This window comes from Azolla caroliniana, unplaced genomic scaffold (assembly GCF_043228905.1).
Source record: "Azolla caroliniana isolate FFs.n. ecotype wild unplaced genomic scaffold, voAzoCaro1.0.p SCAF_17, whole genome shotgun sequence".
Classification (NCBI taxonomy): Eukaryota; Viridiplantae; Streptophyta; class Polypodiopsida; order Salviniales; family Salviniaceae; genus Azolla; species Azolla caroliniana.
In genome coordinates this window covers 18,806,305-18,833,223 of record NW_028230452.1, presented here as the reverse complement: position 1 = coordinate 18,833,223, position 26,919 = coordinate 18,806,305, and the positions used below count along the sequence as shown (strand labels likewise).

General features: G+C 40.2%; 5 protein-coding genes across 6 annotated transcripts; 1 reads left to right on the top strand and 4 right to left on the bottom strand.

The window, feature by feature from the left end:
- Positions 1-2,835: 2,835 nt before the first annotated feature.
- LOC147853404 (glucan endo-1,3-beta-glucosidase 8-like) lies at positions 2,836-5,204 on the bottom strand. Of its 2 annotated transcripts, none has more exons than XM_087332819.1 (2): positions 4,867-5,204; positions 2,836-4,342 (listed from the first exon to the last, which is right to left on the bottom strand). In XM_087332819.1, the coding sequence occupies exons 1-2, from the start codon at positions 4,908-4,910 to the stop codon at positions 3,184-3,186; spliced, it is 1,203 nt and encodes a 400-aa protein (XP_087188945.1). In that variant the 5' UTR covers positions 4,911-5,204; the 3' UTR covers positions 2,836-3,183. The 2 variants fall into 2 exon arrangements, with proteins under 2 accessions (XP_087188945.1, XP_087188946.1); XM_087332820.1 differs by having other exon boundaries at positions 4,871-5,196.
- A 4,548-nt stretch (positions 5,205-9,752) lies between these two features.
- LOC147853403 (Low temperature viability protein) lies at positions 9,753-13,979 on the top strand. Its single transcript, XM_087332818.1, has 4 exons — positions 9,753-10,236; positions 10,576-10,944; positions 11,099-11,716; positions 13,583-13,979. The coding sequence occupies exons 1-4, from the start codon at positions 9,805-9,807 to the stop codon at positions 13,712-13,714; spliced, it is 1,551 nt and encodes a 516-aa protein (XP_087188944.1). The 5' UTR covers positions 9,753-9,804; the 3' UTR covers positions 13,715-13,979.
- Positions 13,980-15,576: 1,597 nt separating this feature from the next.
- Positions 15,577-17,755, bottom strand: LOC147853402 (uncharacterized). Its single transcript, XM_087333606.1, has 6 exons — positions 17,432-17,755; positions 17,020-17,088; positions 16,760-16,944; positions 16,544-16,670; positions 16,285-16,365; positions 15,577-16,208 (listed from the first exon to the last, which is right to left on the bottom strand). The coding sequence occupies exons 1-6, from the start codon at positions 17,690-17,692 to the stop codon at positions 15,804-15,806; spliced, it is 1,128 nt and encodes a 375-aa protein (XP_087189732.1). The 5' UTR covers positions 17,693-17,755; the 3' UTR covers positions 15,577-15,803.
- Positions 17,756-18,738: 983 nt separating this feature from the next.
- On the bottom strand, positions 18,739-19,997 carry LOC147853401 (peptidyl-prolyl cis-trans isomerase FKBP17-2, chloroplastic-like). Its single transcript, XM_087333560.1, has 2 exons — positions 19,580-19,997; positions 18,739-19,345 (listed from the first exon to the last, which is right to left on the bottom strand). Exons 1-2 carry the CDS (start codon positions 19,975-19,977, stop codon positions 18,919-18,921), a joined length of 825 nt encoding a protein of 274 aa, XP_087189686.1. The 5' UTR covers positions 19,978-19,997; the 3' UTR covers positions 18,739-18,918.
- Positions 19,998-21,223: 1,226 nt separating this feature from the next.
- LOC147853400 (uncharacterized) lies at positions 21,224-24,315 on the bottom strand. The gene is made up of 11 exons (XM_087333559.1): positions 24,154-24,315; positions 23,524-23,594; positions 23,201-23,418; positions 23,043-23,071; positions 22,863-22,955; positions 22,602-22,768; positions 22,379-22,465; positions 22,206-22,296; positions 22,002-22,111; positions 21,679-21,746; positions 21,224-21,587 (listed from the first exon to the last, which is right to left on the bottom strand). Exons 1-11 carry the CDS (start codon positions 24,164-24,166, stop codon positions 21,533-21,535), a joined length of 1,002 nt encoding a protein of 333 aa, XP_087189685.1. The 5' UTR covers positions 24,167-24,315; the 3' UTR covers positions 21,224-21,532.
- Between the last annotated feature and the right edge of the window lie 2,604 nt (positions 24,316-26,919).

Genomic DNA, 26,919 nt, shown 5'->3' with positions numbered 1-26,919 from the left:
GAAGGGTCTTTGGCGTCTCCACATGCCTGAAAAGATCAAGCTCTTTTGGTGGCAGATCGGTCATAATGTGGTGCCCGTTGGCGAATGGTTAGATAAACGGGGCGGCCCGTTAGGCTGCCCACTGTGCTCTCTACCTAATGAGTCTCTGAGACATTGTTTGTGGGATTGCCCTCAAGCTCAAAAGATATGGGATAGAGTGACTCGCCTCCTTGTGGCATGTGACGTTGAAGGAACAGCCTCGTGGAGCGCTGCGGCATGGATTGATCACTCGGTCGAAGGGTGGACGGACGTCGTCAATGCGGATAGTTGGTGCTATGTATGCACGAGAGGCAAAATCGTCAAGATCCGTTTTGAAAGAGGCTTGTAGCCCGCATCCCCTAGGTTTCCGGAAATCTGGTTGTTGATCGCAGGTTTCACCTTGTGGTATATATGGAAAGCGCGTTGCCTCAAGGTCTTCCAAGGTACGGTACGCCCCCCGGAGGAAGTGATCATGGACATATGGTTCGCGCTTATCAGCTGCCTACGAGGGCAACTAGAAGAGATCTGCAGCCACTCCAACGACGTGACCACTGCCCGTTTGCGCTTTTGGCAGAAATGGCGGAACACACCTATGGTGATGCAAGGCGGGAGTGGCCCGAGGTGGAACTACCAGCCCCCACGTTGGTTGTTTCCTATTCACCTGCCACCCTCTTTTCGGTGTAGGCCCCAAGAGCCGACTCGTACGAGGCCACATTGAAGGGCATTGCCTTGGATATAGGTAGCTTCTTACATTAAGTTAGGCCGCAAGGCAATGTAAGTGGCTCATCTTCTTTGGCTTGATCGGAGGAAGTCTCCCCGATGTGTGTATAAATCTCCTTATAGACTCTATGTAATAATCCTTCCTAACTAATGGGAAAGTAGCTTTACTTTGAAAAAAAAAAAAAAAAAAAAAAAAACAAATAAATTTAGAATGTTAGTGGACAACTTAGAATTTTTTCGTAGACAAATATGTTTTGAAAATACACATCCCATGAAACTGTTTGTATGCTGCATATCACATCCTAATGTTGATCCTCCCCTTTTTGGCAATGTAGAAATCCCAAATCTTTGTTGATCTTTACATCTTGTAGACATTTGACTTGTCCATGTTTTGCATATGGTCACCATGTTTACCATCTGTATTGAGGATAATTGCATTGTTGAATTAATCCATATCGAGGAAAAAGTTGTAGCGTTTGGCATATTTAAACGGGCCAACATCCATAGGTTAATAACTTAAAGAGAGATGATGATGATGCATTATCGTCCTTGGTTAACATATAGATAGAGTCACTCATGGGGTAAAGTTAACACCACATGGTCTACCCACTAGTAATATGAAAGAGAAAGTGCCTACTTTAGATAACATTAAATAAGTTGAATGGAAACACAATTGAGCTTAAGTTTTCCTTTGCATGCATAAAGGCAATTGTGCCCAAGTATCATAGTTGTGTGGAAAACAATCAATCATAGTTTTCTTTTCGCATTAATGTCATATAGATAAGGCTCAAAAAGTAAATTATATCTTCCATCCAGTTTAATACACATTGCTTTGCTAAAAGGCATACTAAAATATTGTAAATGCCTTACCAAATTACCGTTGGATAACAAAAGTAATATTCCGGTACATAGAATTCAACGAAAATATAAAAACATCTATTAAATTTTCAGTATTGATCGGATGCATATTCTTTACGATGTCTTTTAAATTAAAAGGTTTTAAGAATACATAAGATGTAAATAATGCTTCCTACTTCATATCAACTCAATGAAAGATTGAATACTCGTGTAACATAAAAATCCCATTTGAAAACAACCATTGTTGCCAAAGATGCAAAGGGATCCAAATAATGTTGTTTACCCATTTGAATTATCCTTATTCTCAAAAGAACTTTTAAATATTAATTTATAGCAAATCCTTGAGAAGTCAAGATGAACACTTCTGGATATACTCCATAAGCAACCGTGAAGCTCACTTAAAAATATTTTTCCAAATGCATTTAGAAGGTGCATGAGATAATGCATGCAATTAAAAATTATTAGCATGTTGCCCAAGCCTAATCCACAAATGCCAAATTCATACTAATGATTGAGCTTCTTTCAAACCCTCTGACCATTGAGAACCCCAATCAAGCTTGCTCCACATGGATGTGAAATCTCTTTATCAATTTTAGAGATTTATCCATGTGTTTTCGTTCAGGTCTGGCTAACTCCATGGGGATGTTATACAAGACCATTATATTGCAAGGACTTCCCTTTGGCTTTCATGTCTTTTACAATTTCAATAAGGCATTACACCTACATTATACATATTATAGTAGAATATGAAAATATTGCCTTTGGACATCGTGATACAGGTGACGCGTTCGACATTGATTTCATGAAGACAAAGCAAATGTTATTTAATCTTGGATGGTTATCACTCACCTCAACACTCCTTTTGCAAAAAAGAGAGGTAAAGATAATCACAAGTACGAGAACATGTTAGCTGTGTGCATAATCATCGAATCATTAACATTTCCCAAGGACGAATAGTACGATCTCTAGGCATTCCATTCGACCCGTCTTGAAACTCGGCCATAAAAAATTGTTACCTTTTTTTGTTGGGCCTAAATTCCATCCAAAAACTTTTGAGGCACAATTATTGTCACTTTTCTAAAATTCCATTTCAAAAGATGGGGGAGGTATAAAGAGAGAGTATTATAAGGTGGAAAGTGGAAACAACCCTTTGTTTGTTAATGTGATGGGGATAGGATAGAAGGGATTCAATGGGGGGTGGAACAAAGTATTAAGTGTTACCCACATGACAAGCACCAATGAATGAATGGCCTGTGCATTATTAGGCAATACATTAAGGCGACAAAGCAATGACAGGTAAGAATCAGTTAGGGCAGGCATGACATATCATAACAGAAAAGGGGAGATTATCATATCATAATTCTCCTTTTTTTACACGTTAATGAGAGCCCGACAAATCTCGTTCTTTCTTGGACTTGGGGTTTAGAAAAGAGGGGTGGGTATAGATAGCAACAAAGTTAGCAATTCTAATAAATGAAATTGCCCAATTGAACGCTCATACGTCAAATTTTTTTATCTGTAGCATATCCCAATTGAAAGCTCATATGCCAATGTGCATATATACATATATAGTGTTTAATATATGTTTCAATAATGGAGAGCTTTATGGCACCCTCCCCTTGTTAGTGGTGACATCGCCATCAATAATAGAGAGACGTAGAATAGAGGTGAATTGTAAGGGCCGGGCCTAATCCCAGTGGAGGAGGTTGCTAACTGTACAATGAATTCACAGCTTCCCACTGAGGGATTGCTGTATGTGATAGAGGCAAGGCCATCAAAGTAGCAACTACCAGCTTTCTGACTATTGATCTGGAAGTATTGGTTAAACGCAAAGGACGCATTGCCTCTAGCATCAAGGTACGGATTGCAAGAGCTCCCATAGCCAAGGGAGGTACAATCTGAGTAGGTACACGCGAATGTGACCGATTTGCCCACATTTGTGGAATAAAGCTGGTTAGCAGCATTCTCAGCCAAAATGCACCATCTTTGCTGAAGGTACTGAACTCCACGTGCATTTACAAGCTTGCCTCCGTTGTTAGAGGAGGATCCCACGATCGAGAGAGGATACTTGGCCACTCCATTGTACTGAAAAACACCCCAATGCCGCTCGAAATTTCCTGGTTCGATGCTCTTTTGATCCTCATCTAGAAGGCTGAAGAGATAGAAGTTGATATTAGTGTTGGGGCGGCTCGGCGTGCCGGCATTGCTCTGGATATGATCCAGGAAGCCTTGGTTGAACCTTTGAGCATTGTGGGGTGTGGCCTCCTCAAAGCCATCAGTGGGCCACCCTATCTCCCCCACAATGATGGGCATGTCCCCAAAACCGGCACTCTCAAGGGCAGCCACAAGCGTATCATAGCTTGCATCGAACACATTCTTGTATACCTTCAATCCATCAACTACACTCACCCCAGTGCCTTCGAAAAAAGCATAATCAATTGGGAAATTCGGGTTATCATAGAGGCTTATGAACGGGTAGATGTTGACGGTGAAAGGGCAGCGATTCCGGTGTAGGAATTGGACGATTTCCATCATTTGCTCGAAGATGTCCGCACGGAAGGTTCCTTGGGAGGGCAATTGGGCATCTGAGAGGACATCAGCATTGGATGGAACAGTGGCCTTGATCTCATCCCCGAGATTCGCATTGTTGAGGGCGTTCTGGATATTGCGAAGCGCAGGGAAGGTTAGGCTGATGAAGCTTCCATTGTAGGTCCTCAGAAAAGGCTCATTCCCCACAGCCACATACCTAAAAAAAAACAGTCAATATTTATGTGGCACAATACAATAATACCCAGGAGAAGAAGAATATGTGCAACCAACTGATCAACGCTAACAAAAACCTATCAAGATCCTAAAGGAGTATGTACTCTTAAGCATATTTATGTGGCACGATATAATAATACCCAGAAGAAGAAGAATATGTCCAACAAACTGATCAACTCAAACAGAACCTATCCAAACCCTAAAGAGTACTCTTAAGCAAAATCATTAATTTACTTGTCTGCTGCGGCTGCTACCAACTCACCCAAAAACTTATAGTCCAAGACTTCATGGAGGACTACTAAACAACGAGATCATGCTTCCATATATGTATGTACAGGGAAACAGAATGGCATGTGAAAAATTAGAGAACTTGGGGTCAAGAATCCATGGGATGATGATGATTATTAACAAATGGAAACACGAGAACTAAAACTTGTCAAGAATCCAAGTACTAGGGCAGAAGGATACATGAATGGGCAGCAAAAAAAACTCTTGATGATTCAGTACCTACTTGATGTTGACGCCACCTTGGAAGATGTAGGTGGCCACATTCTTGTGGACCCAGGCAGCGGCCTGGTCGGAATCGGTCATGGCTCTGAGGAGGTTGTTGGGAATGGCGACCATGACCTCGATCCCGCTCCCTGCAAGTGCCCGCAGAGTATCTGCATCGGAATCGAAAAGCTTCACCTTCTTTATGTTATTGTCCTTGAGCATCTGCACCACCGAGGATGGGGCCATCTTGTGAGACGCCTGTGTGCCCCAGTTCACCCCCAAGCTCTGCACCATCACCACCATATCCATGTCCTTGGAAACTGCCATCATCAAGCACACCCACAGCCACAGCAACAAACACATACAGTATCCATTCGCGTTACGATCCATGAACCTTCTGTGGAAGACCACCATGTCGTGTGGAGACGGACTATCCAGCTCTCCTTCCAGTAACTAACTTAACTAACTCAACCAACTAAACTAACTAACTAGTCCTGCTCTGTAGCCAGAGCTTGCCTTGCGGTTCCTCCTCCTCCTCCTTAAAATGGATGGATATACTGAGCAGATCAGGACATGAAATCAGGGCTTCTTCGTCTTCGTCTTCGTCTTCGTCTTCTTGGGTGTGTGTAGTAAGCAAGCACGGAGTCAGGTGACAGCATGAGCGCGTCTGATGATCCGATGGCAGGCAAAGAAAGAAGAAAAAAGAAAGAAACTGTAACAGAAAGAAGACGACGCAGAAGTGGAGGCGACGCGACAGTATGAGATGTGTACGTATATGTATATATATACGTATGTATACGTATATACGTATATACGTATGCATACGTATACATATACGTACAAGATATGTATGTATGTGTTGTGGGGGTGGGGCCTAGGCATGAACGGTATGAAATCAAGATTTTAATTTTTGATGGAGCTCTTTCCTTTTCATCGTTAGAAGGAAAATGAAGGAATTATTTCTCGTGCTTCTTTTCAAGTGTTGCTCTTTCTCTCTTTCCTTCTTTGCATCATCTCTCTCTCTCTCTTGATGGCTTTTGGGGAAGAAGGGAGGGGACTTTGACGACCCCGTTGGTCAGGCTACTGCATGCACAAATGTTAGTTGTCGACATATACTCGAGTCTCGTGAGCTTCTTCAAATGTACACCCTTTCCACCTCATGGTAATTTACGGTTTGGAAACAATGCTCCCATTGTTTCCTTTATCCTCCCATTCCTACTTCACTTCCATCTCGATGTCATGAATCATGATGTATGGCACTTATGTTGATAATGTAAAATGCATGTGAGCATGCATGATGTATGGTTATTTAATTGTAACAATATTGCGAGGAATACAATCCGCATCACGAATCGCCTATTGTTTCATGTGAACTAAACCTATTGTACACACTTCATAATTTGTGTTCATAACATAACAATGTCGCATTTCATCACTTGTATTCAAACCATAATAATACCTCATTTGCAAACATGTGATTTGAGCTCTCATTAGCCAACAAACTAACGAAACTAAAATGTTATGTGTAGTGGGCATTAAGCTTTATGCTTCTTTATGTGCTTTTAGAATATTCTGGACATGACGACATTATGACTTGCGTCTTCAAATAAAACATGCTTTTGTTGTGTAAATAAATACCTTTGGTCATATGTCTTTTTGATACTAGCTCTAGAGCCTTTGAAGATTTAGAGATTCCTCTTCTCTTCTCTGCAATGCATAACCCTTCTAATCCATTTACGTAATGTGTGTGTGTGTGTATATATATATATATATACTCAATTTCTTTATAAAGTGTCCTTGTCCAATGAGGACTATCATGCACATAGCATATCGTAAAGTCATGTACTTTATGCTCAAGTACTACAACAATTGAAAGCTTGTTTATGTTTTTGTTCTCCTTTCGCATCAAGTTCATAGTGATTGTCAAGTTTTAAAGTATTGGCATCTTGATTTAAAGGCAATAAAGTATAGGATCCAAGCAATTATCACTTAGAAAAGGAATGATACTAGCAAGTGAAATAATCATGAATCTTGCCAAATATAGAAATAGAAGTATGTCAAGTGTGGGATTAAGTGTTGGACAAGATCATAGATTGAGGTTGGAAATTCCATAAATGGTGGAAAGGATGTACACAATGAGATGGAAGTGAAGTAGCAATGGGAGGATAAACATGGTAATTTATGGTTTGGAAACAATGGGAGGATAAAGGAAAGATGGCGAGGAACACAACCTTCATCATTTAGCTTACAAATATGGCATAACCTTTTGAAGGCCATGAATGATGGAAAGAGAAAATATGCCCAATCATAAATGTGCACCTCCACAACAATATTTATCTATATGTAAACGAGATCATCGTATTTAAACCTAGTTCTTGCAAATTCCCCAGGAACATCACCTCTCAATGTTTATAATGTGTCAGAGGATCAAAATCCAAGAACACCTTTCTATTTTGTTCTCACCCTTATAGAACTATTATAAAATTGCTTACTTTCAAGAGGTGAACCAAAGCTTAGGGAAAACTACTCTTATAATGGAAGTTGTGAGGAACACTTTGATGGTCACGTCATAAGATGCTTTCCCCTAATGCATAAGGAGTTGTGTGACTACCATCGAGTAGATGGTGTGAGCACTTTGTTTTTCGATGTTCTTTGTTTTAAGGAAATGAAACATAGTTCATGCTCACAATTTCTAGCTAGTTTAATTTTAAGAAAAAGGAAAGGTCATACCTCTGTACTATATAAAAAGGGAGTGTTTTCCCCATGGTTGATCTCAAGCCAATCAATCCCAATCATAGATGTTGATTAATTGATTGTTTTATTTTTCTTGCTAGTTGTTATTTCAACATCCATCTCATGACGTTGTCTTGCTCTCTTGTTTCTCGCCCTACACTCTCCTCTCTTGCCTCTTTGAAGGCTAAAGGTCAAACAATGATAAATAGACAATGGGAAAAATAAAATATTTGTTTTCTTCACATAAGAACTACAACAATGTTAATATCATGTTCTAACACATTGGCCCAAACAATGAACTATAATGGGTTTGCAATATTGGAGCTTCATTATAATATATATCATCACCAAGTGTTGTGCATGCTCGTCACCTAATGTTAACTCATGCTTACCATTCAACTATCATGCATAATGCTACAATATTGATATAGTGTGTCAAGGTAGTCATGAATTCAATTCCGCTAAGGGATATATGACATATTGTATGATCGTGATATCATCCCCCTCTTATGACAATGAACTCCATAAGTTGCAATATGTGAACTAAAACCTATCTTATCATAATACGACATAACTTTGGTATGAGAACTAAACCATTGACAAGACTCTTTGCAAGTTCCCAAGTTCAATAATGATGTGTTTAAACCAACAAATTTGTGAGGCAATATAATTCATTATGCATGATGTTGGAGTAAAAAAAACTTCAACTTCATAACTAGGTCCATCAACCAAATGAAATGGACTAGGATGTTGATCATCTAACGTGTCACATGGCCTGGTGATCTTCACATTATATCAATACAATCACACATTACCGATCTCGTTAGGTACCTTTGGGGATGAATCAAAATGTGGATGATACATAACCAACTTTGTGTATTGCTTGGGCATTACGCAAGAAACAAGGAAGCTCGACTTGAATATATAGGAGTTGAACTAGATTGTCCCTATCAATAGGTGTTTAGATGTGCACACTTGTCGTGCTATTCTAAGAAATAACCTTCTATAGATCAATATTGTTGTGGAGGTTAAATACGATGATCTCGTTTCTACGATAAATATAGATAAATTTTGCAAGAACTAGGTTTAAATTTAAACTCAAATGAGAGGATTGTTTGTCGAAAACAAGTTTGAAAAGGCCTTATGGAAAACATATATTTGTAAAGGAGGTTTATAGGGTGTCTTTTTATCATCATCGAGGGCTTATTCATTCTTTAAGGCTTTAGGGAAACCATATCTTTGTAAAGGACGTCTATTGAGTGTCCTTTCATTGTCATTAAGGGCTTATTCGTTCTTTATTCTTACATATGAAGTTTTGCTCTGAAAGTCTATTGTTTGCTAATGATGACAACCATGACACATGACAATATAGCTTTCTTGAGACATGATAGTTGTCGACGGATCAATGTATTTGTTCCGATATTTGAAATGCGCACAGGTTGGGTGTTTGGAAATAGAAGACAAACATGGCATTTTATAAATAGAGATGCTTTACACGTGCAACAATTTGGTATGGATATGAGTAGTCACAATAATGACAAGCCTAAACCCATGCTGCCATACTATAAACATCATATTCAAAAGATATTGGATGAACTAAATGTGATGTTCCTACTTATGTCTCGTCAATATAAAGAACTTATGTCATCCATGACATTAGGCCCATATGGTGTTGTAAGGGATGCCAATGCAAAAAGAGGGCCATCGTCAAGTGAAACTATGTGGCTTTTATTGATATAGTGTGTTCGAATTGTGAAGGTTATACAATGCGTGAAGTCTAGTTTATGTTTTGCAAAATGAAGGATTGACAAGATCTTCTCCCCAATTTTATGAGGGTGTGGCGAGCTAATCTAATTATACCATATAGCAACGTTGTCAAAATTATGCCATATAGCAACGTTGTTTGACAGAGAGGATCTCTTATTGGAATGTCATTATGGAGATGACAAGAAACACATTGAACGCAAAGCATGTAGATGATACAAAGCAAAATAATTATCATTGGACAACCCAAAATTCATGACATGCAATTTGGGCAAGTATGAATTGGAGAGACTACTTAGTAATGGTTTTGAAGGCAGGGGGGCGGGCTAGATTGGTAAATATGAAAAAGGTTGAGCTCAGTTTTGAAGATCCGGATATATATAGTTAAGCTGTGTATAAGCCTCGCGAGCCCTGCCCTGCCCTGCTCTGCTCTGCTCTGCTATCTCGCGTGGCGCAATGGGGAAGAAGAAATTCATCGACAAGAAGAAGGCTGCAACCTTCCGCCTCGTCTTCAAGGATTCCTCTGAACAGGCCTATGGAGATATCGATGGCGATGGAAACGGTCATGACAGGATCTTCATGAGAGTGGGTGGAGGCCATGGCCACGTGGCAGGCTTTGACGATGACGAGAGTGAAGGTTCCATCTTCGAAGACGCAGAAGAAGAGGAAGGAGGAGAAGGAAGAGGTAAAGATCGATCCTTGCGTGTCCCTTCTAAAAGTAGTAGCTCTGCTACAACTGTTGCTCGGCAGGAGATTATAGAGCTAGGGTTTCCTGATGATGGTTACAACTATTTACAACATCTCAGAGAGATTGGGCCTTCTGGTCGCACTGGCTCTTTCGTTCCCAATAACAACCTCCGTCTAGACCTTCTGCGGCCCGATGTCAAGGTATTTATTTATTGCACTAGTTGCTTGAGCATTCTTCATATGTTACCATCTCACACCGTAATTCCCACACATTGCACTACTCTGATTTTCACATTTGGAATGTTTTCCGACACTGGTTTTCACATTGTGGATTACGACCTATCATTATCTGTTTTTCGTAAGCAAACCAGTCCATATCTAGCTAGCTAAGCTCCTCCTTGGCTATAAAAGCTCATAATGTTGAACACTCTAGGGAAACATGAGTGAAAATGATATCTTTAATTTATCACATTGGAAGAATTTGTAAACTCCTTAGTTGTTGGGGATTGATTATGCCAACATTGGATATATTTTAACCAGGCATATGATGCATCAAAAATTCATGTGAATCCATCCAACGAGGAAGCCAGAAGTGATGCCTTGCTTGTTAGTGGCAATGCTTTCCAGCTACGAGGGCCCTCAGTGAAAGGTGTTGACCCTGATGTAGCAGCTTTGCTTGAAGATGACGACGATCACTCGCTTGTTTCTGGGGATGAGCTTGAGGACGACTTCGTTGTCATTGCGAATGATGGTGTAGAAAAACCTCCTGTGCCTCAACTTACAATCGACAGAAACAAGCTAGAAGGTGCTTTGGAATCTGAGACAGAGTATTCAGATACAAGTGAAGAACTTGAGATTGGCAATGAAAATGAAAGATCAGGACGATTACTCGATGAACAATTTGAACTGGTATGGGCTTTTAAAATTGCATGTATGATAGGGAGAAATGGCCATGTAATTTATCAGCAGTCTATTGGCATAAGAATTTTGTTGTGGCTGGCTATGCATTCTCTTCTCTTAAAAAATTCATTTTGCTAACTTTTCTGAATACGCATGAATGCAGCTAGCTATGCGAGAATATGATGATGACGACATTGGGGAGCTCGACTATGATGACCCCCAGACTCGAGGGCATGCTCCTATATCCAGATTTGACAATGTGATCTCAGACTTCTTGATAAACACTTCTGTATCTCACGATAAATATCAGACCCCTGCAGAAATTGAAGGTACATTGAAGGACAAGCCCAATGGTGGAGGTCTTAAGCATGAAGAGAAAGTTGATGTCGATAAAGAAAAAGCAGATTGCATTCTTTCGGAGTTTGAATCCTCAGAAGAAGAAAAAGAGTTGGTTATTGCAGAAGATACAGATGAAGAAGATGATGCATGGGACTGTGAAACTATAGTAACCACTTTCTCTAACCTGGATAATCACCCAGGCAAGATTTATGCATCAGATAAAGGATCAAGTAGGAGCATTGCTAGTAGGGTGGAAGTCAACAAATCTGTTATTCGTCTGTGTGGGAAGCAACAGATACCCATCGACTATCTTCCAAGGCAAAAACCTGACAAGGGGAAATCTTGTGATAACAATCGAAAATCTTTGGAAGTCCAAGGGGTGAAGCCATGTGCAAGTAGACAGAGAACGGGAGAGACCAAGGAGGAAAAGAAAGCTCGAAAGGTAACTTCTAAAGTTTACGCTAATTTAGGATCATTAATCATTGTAGGTTCCCTTGTTTATGTATTATGCTTGTTACATAAATCCAAATCTGATCATATTCTACTATCTATAATGTCGCCATTGTCCATTCCTCTTTGGGAGAGTCCTAAACATTTTTTAAATCCTTGTTCTCTATTGTTTCTGAAATGCTTCCTTTTAATTGAGAAACCAAAGAGCAATATTCTTGGCTCCTATTCGAGTATTGAAGTTATTATTTATCGTCTATCACGAAATGAAACAGGAGAAAGGCCCTTGAGAAAAGTGCAAACATGAAAAGTTATTTCTGAATTGTTTGTTTTTAAAAGTTATTTATTTCCAAATTTTCAGCAATTTATTTGAGTAAAGAACCGTTGACAGGAATATTTGCATTGAGACTGACCATATGCATCATCTTGGGAGTGCATATCTCCGTCTCCCCTGTATAAAGTAATGAAGTGAAAGCAATGTAGATAATTTAAGAGGAAAAGGATGAGACTTTCTGTAGATATGCTCTGATATGCCAAATGGGTTGTGGGATAGAAGCAAATACGTTTCACATAAAAGTGGATCTCATTAAATGAACTGGGTCTTTCGCCCAAGAATGCATTTATATGTTGCTTAATCAAGTCACCTTTCACAATGAATGGAAGGAGAATTGGATCAACCCACGTGTAAAGGTGGAAATAGGAACGTTCCTTCTAGTTACTGAACCACTGTGCTCTAAGGCGTGACAAAGAATATGTTGCTTACTCAAGTCACCTTTCGCAATGAATGGAAGGAAGATTGGATCAACCTCATGTGTAAAGGTGCAAATAAGAATGTGCTTTCTAGTTACTGGATCACCACGGTAGTCTGTATGTTTGCAAACTGAAAGGTGTGACAAAGAATCGGCAACAGCATGGCTTCGCCCCAAGCCAATTGAGAAAAGTAAAGCTTAAACCAACAAAGCCGAAACCAAGGCTGAGCGCCATGCCGCTTAAGCAGAGGCAACTCCTGAGTTGCGCTAGCATGGCTTATCAGCTCGAGCAGATTGGAGAATGGTGATTAGGAATGGGTGAAGGGTGAGGGTGTGGGAAATAGCATTAGGAATGAGGCAAAGTTAAGCGCTTGAGCCGAGTTGAGCTGCCCTTGAGCTGAGGCTGAGGCTGAGGCTGAACCCAAGCCCAGCCAAACCAAAAATGAGGGCTTGAAGCTGAGCCAGCAAGCCATGGTGGATGCCACTGTTTGCCAATTCCTAGGTGTGACCATGGAAAAATAAATTACTAAATGGGAGAGGAGCAGGATAAGAGAATCATTGGCATGCATATGTACCTGCATGACTGCATGTATACATATACCCGTCCATACATTATGTATATGTGTACATACTTCATACATCCGTTTTTTATCCTTTGCTCAAGAAACTTGGAACCCCTAAATGTTTTTTCGAGTGATTTGAATTTAACAGAAACAAAAAGAAACAGTCTCACATTCTCTTGTTAGAAAATGGCAAGATGTTTTGCCATTGGTCAGCTCAACTATGCTTTAATATTTTCCTGGGCATGATATTGAATGCATTTGTCTTACCTCTTCTATGAAAAATGTAACATTCTTTGGAAGAGAGCATTGGTGATGTTACAAAATCATATTAGAATAGTCTAAAAGAACCAAACATATTCTCTATAAGGAAACTCAAGAATTGAATGTATTTTTCCATGTCTTTATTCAGAAAAATTGACTTATTATCCAAGTTTTGACCATGCTATTAATATCCTTGTAGTATTGGATAATGTTATTAGGACTTACTGGTGATGCCTGTTTGATTTTGGAACTCAGATTCTTTTTCATGATTTGCATCTTGTTTAATAGGCAGCTACTAAGGATGGAAAAAGGATGGCAAGGGCTGCCAAGAAGGAGATGAAGCTTCTTTACAAGGATGAGTCTCAACGTGCTCAACATACTGCAGCTATGACAGGACCGGGCACTGTCCACTTATCTTAACCTGTTTGGTTCACTTGTTGGTTTCTCTCTAATTTGTTTGCAAATGCCAAGTTGGACAATCCAAGCACACAATAGGAATCAGGATTTAGGCATAGTAGCACACAATCCAAAGACCAAAGTATTTCTGAAAGACTATGTATGCTACAAGCTAGAGCATTGAGTGTTCTGAAGATTTTGATTATCTTCGTACAATATGTTTTAGTAAAAACAAGGGTTTAACCTAGAGTCAATATTTTTGACAAATTTTTAATTAAGTTCATAGACATGCAGTTTGTATGCGTGTATATGTGCGTATGTATGTAAGCATTCTCACAGGCATGCACACACATATACTATCTGTGTTTGTGTATGTGCATATGTATGTAGTCACACACATGCAGCTGCACACAGACACACTATGCATGTATATGTATGTGTATGTATGCATGCAGTCACACACGTCAACAACCTAGATACAACCTCTCTATATTTCATGGTGACCATCATGATTATTGTCGTGCTTATTGGCATCAAGGTTCCCAGTTGGATTGCCATCACGTGGAGAAGCTCAATATAATACAAAATACTCATGTTATTTGCAGCTGGCTCTAGTTCCCACTGGGTATTAGGGAATGGAATATTACTCCAGATCATTGTCACATCCACGCATCCACTTAAAAGGAAATCTTTTCATAATAAATGTACAGCGTAAATCAGGATAATTAGGAGAATATAAACTGGACGTGTCCCACATTCTCACTCCCACCGGCTAGCTGATGGGGATATACTAATCACCAAACTGGCAGAAGTGATGAAATTACTAATCTCTAAAAAAACGTAATAAATGGGTAACAGATGTAGAGGTTTATAAAAGAAACATCTACCTGCATGCATGCCTCACTATCTCTCAACTTTTGGTCGTCTCTGAGAATAGCAGTGCTACATTGGAGAACTATGGATCACTACAATGCCGTAGTGACATCTTTGTGTGTATTTGTAACCGATAAAGTGTGGTAATTTTGATTACTTCAAACAAATATGCTATAAATCTTAAGATGAAGTTATGCCTGCCTGGAGGCATCTACATGTGTGAGGAAGAAGTTACTATGTAGGAGACATGTGATGACAGACCAGTGGGATGTTGCTTTGTAAGACTCATTTGTTAATCACATCCTCATTACTAAGTTGCCCCATGGAGATAGCATACAGATTTATTAATTATTCATGGAAATAAAAAACACTTTCATGTACAAAGAGCATAAGTTACATGGAATTTTTCTTTCCCGTGTATGTTGGCCAACAGAAAGAGGTGAATCATCCCATCTAATCAACCCAATAAAGTAGGGCACATCAGTTGTCCATTGGTGAGTCCAAACCAATCTTAGGTCAAAAAGATGACTTTTCATTCTGTTCGGTGCCACAATAGACAGAGAAGCTAGCTATGCATTTTATTCTGAATTGATGCCAGTGAATATATCACGTACCACATGCATGAATGATAAACACCATTTATAATAAAGCATTGGACATGCATGGACACTGTTTACCTTTATCTGGCAAACTCATTAAATTGCTAATCTCTTTTAGGCACTGATGCTCTCATTTCTTTTACTAACATCGAGTATGGTTATTTATATGCTGATTTTGACATCATATCAAGATTTGCTAGAAAGACAAATGCAACAAATAAGTTGTTTCAAGATCGATCTTTCGGTGTGTTCATGGTCGTTACATCAGAACATCTATAGTTGCATACCCCCATCTTCCTTAATCTCTATCACATAACTTGCTTCAACAACCTTCAAAAAACCATTGAGATATATAACTTGCTAGAACCATGAGAATGGCCTTTCAAAAGGCTTGGCATATTTGTACATATAATGTGATGGAGGCTTTTTGATTTATTGAAGATAAGTTCTAGCTATTTCCTTGGACTTCTAATAGAATTCCAAACTCATCAATTTGTTTGCGAACCTTTCAATGTAATAAAAACATTTGCACATCTGCAAAAGGGGCGCATCATTACCTCAACCCATAGTGTAGCCAGTAAGAATGAAACCTAAATGATGACAATTACAAGTATTGATGCATAGATGGCATGCATATTGTTTCAATGCGCTTGTGGACTTATTAGTGCTTTGAAAACTTCCAGCTTTTCCACAGATTCTAAAGCCTCTTGTGCATCTTTCAAGTCATAGGCTCTACTTACAACAAGATCCCATGGAAGATGAGACATTTTCGCCATGAATTGCACACCCCGATAAAAATGACTGAAGTCAGATCCCCAAGAACCTTTTACAGTGATGTGTTTTCGATTGATTTGGAAATGTGGATTGATATCCACACTCCCATTGTCAGTGTATTGCCCAACCACAACATAGGTGCCCCCATCCCTACAAAGCTCAAGCCCCTCCACCACCGCCTCTGGCCTACCTGTTGCTTCGATCACAACATCAGCCATTCTGCCACCTGTCAATTCTTTAACCACGGCTTTTCTTGCTGAAGCTTCTCTGTACTGAAAACATAATGACATTAGCATATTTGCCATAATCTCTCAAGCTACGGTAGACAATTCAACATTGAAATTGTACCTCTTCGATGTTAATAGTAGCTGCAATGCCAAACTTTTTCACAGTCTCCAATCGGTGTGCTGGAGCGCCAATGACAATTACCTGGGGCATTCTAACAAGAATTCTCACTATTTTGAATAGAATAAATACTCAAAAGACTCTTGAAATAAGTAAAGTTCAGAGTGTTGATGCATGGCCAGAATGGATTTTTTTGAGCTGTACCCTGAGGTGCATTGCACAACACAATATTATTTGTATTAATGTATAATCAATGCAACACCTGAAGAGCTCCACTGGCTTGAGCCAGCAATGCAGCCAATAAACCAACTGGACCTGAACCTTGTATGACAACCCGATCCATTAACCTAATATTGGCTCTGTCTATCGCATGGAAAGCAGTGGGTAGCCTGTCATTACCGAAATGTAAATGCACAACCATCTAAAGCTTTTCTGAAAATAACCTGATAAATAACTGTGAATTATAGACTTCACTGACCCACAACCTCCTGACATGAATACTTGTGGTGATAGATTATGTGGCAGCTTAATAATCTTTGTATTTGGTGGAAGGTATATGTAGGATGACCAGCCACCAAGAAGGCCAGTAATGCTTGAGACATTTGCAGTACATGTGATTCCTAAGACTCTTCTTCTTGGACACCTTGTTGATTGCTTGTCAACCTATTAGTGACAGGAAATGAAACTTATACACGAGGACACAAAATGCACGATATTATCTAAAAGGTACCTCATTACCAAGCATAATACACAAGCATTGCAGGTATCAATAACATCCAAAAATGTGACAATATCTCCTTCAGTGACCTGTAAAAAAACAAAACAAGAAAAGAATAACGAAAACCTTCCTGTAATTGATTGAAGTGAAAGAACCCTACAACACTAAAATGTTATTTAGTGTCATGCATTGGGCATGACCGAAATGATCCCATCTACAAATAAGCTCTTCTTCATCCAGTTTAGAGTGAGAACCAACATGTCAGTGAGGTTCTTTGACATTTTACATGAGCTAAAAAAGGAGCCCTGACTCCTCACTAGCATGTGTTTCGTTTATACATACCTTCCTACTCTTTTTTTACTGAATGCACCCATATGAACATGAAAATCTGCCAACAAGGATCTGCTCAGGACGTAAGATGAGAGAATTTACCAGAGAACCATCAACATCACGAATGGAGCCAAGCAAGGTATGAACCCGGCCGACAGCCACATGGCCAGGTATGATTGGATAAGGCACGGTGTCAAGGCGTCCATGGAAGAGATGAACATCTGTGCCGCAGACCTCGCCAAGCAGAGTCCGGATGAGGACCGATCCGTCCTCCATATCCTGGGTGCTCAGGCTCCTCTTCTCCAGAGATATGGATCCACCGGCGTGCATCAGAACACATTCATTCTCCACCACCACCGCCATGGATGCTCTCCAAAGGTCTGCTAAACCCTCAAAGTCTATGGCCAAAAAGAAGGCTCTGTTCTGTGTATGTGGGTGTTGCGTTATCTGCTAGTCCGGCATGATAGTCACCCGCCCAAATTGCATGTCACTACTGCAGGGGTATTCATGAATAGTACATACATAGTGTGACTTTGGTCCTGTCCTGTTCGGTCCGGTCAGGTCAAGGTGGGCTATGACTGCCCATAATCTTGACCTCAATATCGTTCATTCATTGTATGATATGGCAGGATTTTGCTTGTCACTTTCCCCCTCATTTTCCTAGTGCTCTTCGAAGAATTCATAACTCTAGCAAAATGCTGTGTGGTTAAAAGGTTTTAATGGATGAAAAGAGATTAGTGCCCCACTAAGAGTGAATTTTGCAAAGAATGATCAAATGGCACCTTGCATATTGCACTAGGGGCACCATTCTCATTGACCTACAACTTTCTAAACTCTTGATTTGGAATTCCCTTCTACACCTCAAGGTTTAACACATCTTTGGGTCTCCATTGGGCCTTTTTATCTTAACCAGAACATTTAGATATTTCAAATCTGATCTGCGCAACCTTCTATTGCAATTTAATTGAGAAATCATGATTGATTGGGGGCAGATTATTATTGAAGTGAATGACACCAATATCTCCACATATTTAATGTCTATATGAAAATGTTCACATTTACACTCCCATTATAGGTAATTAGTTTAGATGGTCTCCATGAACACTCAGATTGGATATGACATTTACCACTGAACAGTATGTTCAAGACTTGTGCTAGAATGCTTCATATAGAGTTCATTTTGGCTTGAGTTCCCAAGCTAGTGATTTCAAAACACATTGATAATTGCCCTTAAACGTCACAATCATATATCCCTAATTCTGTGTAATTTGATATGCACTTACACAATCGTTTAGTAGTTTGTCAAATCCATTTGGTGGCCCAAATTAAATGAAGAATTATTACAATCCACTTGTATACACCAATTACTGCCAGCGAAGTTTAAATTAACTACAAAAAAGGAAATAGAATCAAGGCAATCTTAAAACTTGCATATTATACATCTTGAATGTCATGATTCCATTTAAGAAGATGCAAGTGATAGAGCACACTCTAAGGTGGGCCTGGAGAGCGTGCAAGTGAGCATCATCATCAAGAAGATGACTTACTACATACACCAGCTATTCCCAAGATCAAGTTTCTTAAAACACTTAAGAAGGTGCAATGGAGACTCGTAGAAGTTGCACGGTGTACTCCAAAGTGGCATCAGGAGGGATCGAAACGCCATCACCTAGGATATTACCGGAGGTGCCAAAGCCAAGTTCAGGAGGTACTGTGACTTTACGTTTACCGCCGACACGCATAGTTTGGAGGGCCTCTTCCACACCAGGGCAGATGGACGGTGCCAACGGACGGCGCCCAAACACGAGGGCAATCGGCCGCTTCTGGGCAAATGTATCGATGAACGGAGGGCCGTATTCACCACCACCACCATCCTCATTATTGCTTCTTACTAAAACTCGGCCCACCATGTCCACCACTACCAAGTCTCCAGCACGAGGGCTCGATCCTCCGCCCACCCTCAAATCCACATATTCAAGCTTGTTTGGCAAGGTCACCACTTCCTGCACAACATCTCTGCAAATCCATAACCCTAATTAGCTCAGTGTTCCATGCATGCTACAGGGAATAAAAAAAAAAGAAGGATCCAGCAACCTCCCTCCTAGAGAGGCAAAATACTCCACCATCTATGAGGAACAATGAACGGAAATGAAATGATTAACCCGATTGCATCCGACTACAGAAAGACAATAGTGAATTTTTGTTCTTTTTTTTTTTGGGGGGGGGGGGGGGCGGGGGGGGGGGGCACACCTTGTTCCTTGCTCTTCCAAGAACACCTCTCGCCTCGTCTTGATCTGCTCTGATATGACCCCAAACGCCAAGAAAGCCACCCATGCCAGACCGGCACCGAGACCGAACCTTCTGGTTAAAGAGGAGGCGATCCAATCCGTGCTTTCCACAGTCGTTCTGGGCTTCTTCGGAAGGGATGGCGATGGTGAAGAAGAAGAAGAAGACGATGATGATGATGGTGATGGTGATGGTGATGGTGAGAGTGTGGACTTCTCACCATTTGTCGAGTCTTGAGGGGATGCGCAGGCACGCCATCGCCATCGCCATTGCCATCGCCTTACAGCGGCTGGACTGAGGAAGAACGCAGGCTTTTCCTTGCATTCAAACGCTACAAACGACAAAGGGCTGAGAGAAGCCATAGATAGATATGAATCATTGATATATCGCCGGAAGATGAGAAGCAAAGAAGATAGAAAGAGAAGGAACGTGTTCACACTTGACTCCACTAGGCCTAGTAACCAACCCCTAGGTAGGCTGGGCCCTTTATCCCCTCCATTAGGCCGGCCACTTAGTAAGGAACTAACTAGGGCGTATGTACCTAGGAGGAGATGTGGAACAACTTCCGCATTACAACGGAACAAACGAAAGAATGAAAGAAATTCGCAACATAAAGAAGAAGGGTTGGTGGCTCGCGATCACAAAAAAGAAACACACTACTTTTGTGAAGTTGATTATCACCACCCAAGCTAGTTTTTTCCTGAAAACCAACCACCCTATGACTCATTCCAATGTGGTAGCTAACGCCATGCCATAGCACTACAATGGTGGGGGAACATGTTGTATATATAGAAGCAATGTAGAGTAGAATGATCATCAACTCTATTGTCACGATATCAACCTACATTGTCCGCTAGTGCTCTTTCTTTTATGCCATGGCCCATCCATCATCCAATTTTGCCATTCGTAAATTCTTGCACAAACTCTACACCATATATGTACAAACTATTGAATCCATGTACACACTCTATACCATATATCTTTTACACACATAATTTAGAGTTGAGATTGCTTTGAAGCACACACAACACTCACTAAGACAGTTCTAAGAAATTACGTTTAAACTCATCTACCTCATCATCAATTTAGCTTACAATCACACTCTAGCAAGACGTGTTTTGAAAGACGAATGTTGCTGTCAACGTTAATTTTAACTCATCAACCTCCTCTTGGGCCCTAATGATGAACTATAAGACCCTCATTTCAAGGAAGGAATATAATATCTGTTCCTTCTCATCATAGGACAAAACCACATTTACAATACACCACGCGGTATAACATACACAACATTCAGCATTTTATTTAAATATGTACATAATCTACTATATGCACACAATGCACTATTGATAAAACTTCAATACATACTTCCGCACAATAGTTGCCATTGCAGGCCCAATCAATAAACTTGCACATATTCACAAACCATGATTTTTTATATCGAAAGCAGAAGACTGATTTAATTAGAGTAGTTGCAAAGTAGATTACCTGACTAAAACCCCAGTTACACAAGCATTTATTTACTCATTCAAGACTAATTACCGAACATTAGAGATTTCTTACTTCGAAAGGAATGAGAAAGGCAGAAGCAGCATGACATGATGGCACATGTTGCATACAAAGTCATTACATTGCAGCAAAGGAAAGGATTACAAATCTCAAAAGTTCATGAATGTCAATTAGTCATGTTTTTTCAGATGATTGAAAAAGAAGAAAAACCAGTTTACTACAAAAATTAAAGAAATGAATTGCAGCAACAACCATAAGACTTGATCAGGATCAAAAATCTCTTCAATCGCCCATTATATATTCATCCCACTGACAAAACCTCATCAAAATACTGTGTTGTACCAAATAAGTAGCGGACAGCAGTTCAGCCATCTAGTATTTCACACTTCCCCAAGTGGTTTGGCACACAAATTACTTGTGTTTTGCATTCATGTGCTGACTTAGACTACTTTCGTTATTGAAATTCCTGATGTATGTACACATGATAACAATATTACGTAAGAACTTAGAGCCACTTCACACAGAAATTAAAACCTTTGAACAAAGAAATCACTTACTTGTTGCAGGGTGAGCACACAAATCGTCCAGCCTTCTTTCCAGAGTTGGGAATTGCAGGTTGTGCATCCTGATAACGAAAGATGAAGAGCAATTTAAATATCCAAGGGCCTAAACCATTGTAAATGCATTGTTTCTAGGAGAGCACAACTTGAACTGACAGGCCAATGAAGATAGAGAAAACCAAAACTAGGACTTTCTCTAGAGCACTATCAAAAAGATGAAAAAACTACTTGGATTTCCACATTGAGTAAACGCCTATATCCACGTGTTGGACGGAAAGACCGCCAAAATACAAACAAGCAAGCAAGGGCAAGAGCACTACGTTTTCTTTTGCAGATGTCTTCTTATCTTTCTTTCCATTTTGCAAATGTTGCTGCTTGGGAGTGGTGGTGGTGGTGGTGGTGGTAATAGGGGCTTTAGCTCCCTTCTTCCCTATTACAAATAAAGGCATTTAGCACATTATCATGATAATATTAACACTATATCAAATAACTAAGACACGCCATAGCAGAAGATTTACACCGACCTGGTTTTCCATCTTCCTGGGTTGTTGCAACCTTAATCTTCTTGCCTGCAGAAGCATTTTGGGCACCACGGAATGGTCTCTTCTTCTGATCCTGCGCAAGGGAATATATATGTATAAATAAAATCCCTCTCATCTTATTATGAACCAATTTCACGCAAAAGGGTCTTACATACCTTAGCTTGATCCTCCTCTTCAGAGGAATCCTCGTTGTCAGAGTCATCAGAATCAAGATCACTGCCGCTTCTAGAATCCAGCATATCCTACAACCAGATCAATCATCAATTGAACGTGAGACTATTAATACCCCCTGGATGACATTCATCACATATATATTATGTGATTGCAAAACGTCATGTCATTCACTACAATCAATAGTTAAAAGGTATGGCTTTTTACTAGATCTACATCACTGTCATCGTCCTCATCTTCATCTTCATCTTCACCATCCTCATCCTCATCTGCTTTTCCATTAATATTTATATCAAAGGGTTTCCCTTTCGCAGATGCGGTGGTGGTTTTATCACCATCTCCACCTTTCTCTTTCACTTTGCGTGCCAGCTTACCTGTATAATTGGATAGGACATTCAGAAAACAGAAGGAAGCAGAGAAAAGGGGAGCATTTCTTCCATACAACAGACAGATAGATATATATACTACCATTCTTGTTGGCAGATATCTGTATTGGCGTAGGGATATCTTCGTCCTCGTCCTCGTCATCTTCATCTTCCTCTTCCTCTTCCTCTTCAGAGTCTGGATTCAATTTACATTCAATTCATCAAATCACGCCAAAAAAGGATCATCATGAAGAGGCAGTAACTCACTCTGCATTGTTATTACCTGAGAACCCATCCTCATCGGAGAAGTCCGTAAAGGAAGAGAGAATCAAGGAGTTACAATGTACAAAACTACTACACATGAAACCACAAACTCAATAGCGTCTCCTGAAACAAGATGAGAGAATCAAAAGAGAAAAGAAAGAAAGAAAGAAAGGATATTCATCTCTAACAGCATCGGTCTTATATCCTGTCAGATATACACTGCTAGAACCGTTATGGGAGATTAAGAACTCTCGGTCTAGGATGAGATCGAAGGTGGTCTGCTCGCACTTCCCCGCTGAGAGGGTAGCAATGACGAACTCGCTACCGTCAACAGTGAGCTTCAACACCACTCGCTCACCCTTACCTTCCCCACTTGTTCTCTCTCCCAGTGCAGCCTGATCCAAGATAAAGATACCAGTTTCCACGATCAGAAAGAAATACAGAGAGACAGAGAAAGAGCATCCAAAGGATGATTGTATAAGGAAACATGGTGATGATACCTGAGAGATATGGATGTAGGAGATATCATCAGGATCACAAGCCACGGGCTTACCGCTAGGAACCTCGACACCTGCACGAATCGAAACCGCCAAAATGAGCTACCATGTTTTCTCGCAATCAATCATGATTGCCATCGCTTTGTTGCAAGATCTCCCAGCACAAATATGCAGCTTGTGAACACAAACTAGCAGAAGAGATAGGACACAGACAGACAGAGAAGCAGCTAGTCTTCATTCAAAACGGGCATGAAGGATGATTAGCCACACTTCTTAGACAGGACTGATTTGGCATCGAATCAATAACCAAAAAACACAGTTTTCCGTCATTTCGGATGGGAGGAAGCATCATACACGAGCCATAAGGTTGCAGAAAGGAGAGGAAACCCAAGTAGTTTTGGCTATGCTTTCGAGTCAAAACTTGAGCAAGCAGATCATACCATAAAGAGTGTAGGGAACGAAAAATCATTCACCGTTATAAAAGGAACACGATCAGCGACGCTTCTCTCTGACCTCTAAACTATTGAAAAACAATAGCATGCAGAAACGGGCGGAAGAAGAAGACAGATATGTGTGTCTGTGTGTGTGTGTGTGTGGGAGAGACAGAGAGAGATTGATAGAAGAGTTACATACCCCAGAACTCCATGATGAACTCCTGCCTCCTGATGCTCTGTGTGAATGAATAGTTCGTAGGAAACTAAACAAACCCTAGAGCGAAGCGTCTGTTATCGGTGGACAGACAGAGCAGAGCGACTGCAGGAGAGAGAGAGAGAGAGAGAGAGAGAGAGAGAGAGAAGTGTATGTAGTTACCGCCAAAGGAATGAAGGAAGGAAGAAGGTTTTTGGCTCTGCTTGCCTTCTCTTTCTCTCTCGCTCGTTCGCATGCACACATATACGAATACGAATACGAATACGAATATACAATACGGATACGAATATACAATACACAAGTACATAATACAAATGCAAATACATAACCCACATTGGTCCCACGGTCCACTTAAAAGGTAACAAAATACTTGTTATTATAGGGATTGGCAACGGCTCGGCTCAAGCCTAAACCGTTTAGCTAAACCAGTTTAAAACGGCTTGGCTTGGCTTGGCTTGGTTTAGGTTTGTGCCTACCTAAACGATTTAAGCTCGGGTCAGCTTGGCTTGAACCTTGCCAAACCGGTTAAGCTGTTTATCTTATTTAATAATTAGGGTTTAGAAAGATAGAAGGTAGAACTTAGAGAGAGAGAAACAGACTATTGAGTGACAAGTCTCCACACAAACGTGAGAGAGAGAGAGAGAGAGAGAGAGGAAGCCAAAGGAAATGACCGTTGAGTGATGCATCTTCACACAAACATGAGAGAGAGAGAGAGAGGAAGCCATAGTGGACGACGACAAGAACCTCGTTATATACATTGTTTCTTCTTTATGTACATACAGGTGAAAACTTAGTTGAAGCTCCAATTCTCTCCGAATTGGACCTAGGACCTAAGACACAGTGAGCTCGACGTGAAGGTGGTTGAGGGATGGGCAATAGCAATCGAGAGGTTCGCGAAGGGTTACATTGACCGATCAATCATAGTAGTCTACAAAGAGGGAGTCATGGAGGTGGGACTCTCAAAGTTGATGGACTCATCAGTGGTAAGGCCGAGGGGGGTGGGAGTTATGAGGAGGAGGAGAAGAGTAGGAGGAAGTGGTAGTGATGTTGTTTGGGTTTCTTCACACCTCTAAAGGTTTTTTGTTCCAAACCGGTTTAGACTTGACTGGTTTGGCTTGGGTAAGGCCAAACCGGTTAAGCCTAAATTGAATCGTTGCTGATTCTTATTATTGATGACCACTTTTGTGATATAACCACCCAAATGGCTTCAGCAACCATGGCATGTAATGAACCTGCGTTTGGCATCTTTGTCAACCATTGTACAAAAAAAACATGTCCCATTCAAAATATGGCTTTGTTTTAAAGCCATCACCAAAGGCAAGCCACCGATCATCGCGCACCAAAGAAACACGTTCGCATGAAATGGAAGATGAGATTGTCATCCTGCATCTAAAACTCAACACTTTACATTTCGAGTAATGTGCCATGTATCCAAAACTCATTTGCTAATCAAGCTCTATCTTCAACCAACTTATGGTATACACCATTAGTGTGCACCACAATTATCGACTTTCCAATACCAAATGACCAATCCTTTCCATGGTTCCTCGACCACCAACTCTGGAATCTGGAAAAACTAGACTAGGCAATGCCAATATTGATTGCCAAATATACCCATATCCGTGCGGTATATAACACGTATTTCTGACTATCGAAAGGCCATCATTTTCCTACGTGACTCTAAGATAACATCTTCCACAATTACCAAGCCCAACCTTACTATTCGATTGAACTGTGAGTTTAGACTTTCTTTTTCATCCTGATGTAATATCCTTGGTGTTGCTAACACCTCTATTGCCAAATAATTCCTATCTTTTCTACACTCAAGGGGTTTACAATTAAACTATTCAAACATCATTGCTAAGAAAGCACTGATTATTGAACCATATTAGATTCTTAACATTTAAATAAACAAGTAATGTTAACAACATGCCACCATGAGGCTGTTATTCTCGTTATCCCATGGTATATACCAATCTTTTCCATAAAATAGCCAATTATTTCTGCCCAAGGTTGGGTACCTACACACATATCTTTTAAAAGATTGAATCTTTGAGCCATCATATGATCTTCTAAATTTTGTAATGCGGATCCCCTTAACCGTTTTGGAGTACATATATTGTTCCATGGAACCCAAATCATACCAATTTTTTACTGTTTCGCCCACAATGTTTATTTAAGTGAATGAGCTACCTGATCAAGTGATTTCTTTGCCCAAGGTAATAATAATGGCAAAAAATAAGAAATCATTGGAATCATTATAGCTTGTACCACTTTCAGACGAGTAATAAATGGCCAAGCTTGATACTTCCAATACATAAACTTGTCTAATATTGTGCTCGATATCCAATTCAAACTTTGAGACGACATTGGTTCATTGTTCTCCATATGTGCAAAAACCCAACTGACGGAAGATAGATTTACTCCGGTTAGAGACATCTACACTAAATTGATACACCTCTAAACCATCATTGCCATCGGGCATGAAATAAATAGATGCCTACTGTGAAAGTGTTTTTAGAATCTAAGCCATTGAACATTAGAAGACTATAAAGTATGGATAACTCACATTTGGAGGCTAAGAACACGAACCAAGACCTTAGGAAGAAGTCAAAAATAAAAGTACGAGACCAAGAGAAAAGTAAAAAGAGAAAACGCGGACCATAAAAAACAGTAAAACAGGAATGGTCATAACTCCTTCGTGTGTGACCCAAATATTATGTTTAAATATGGGTTAGAAAGCTTGTAAAG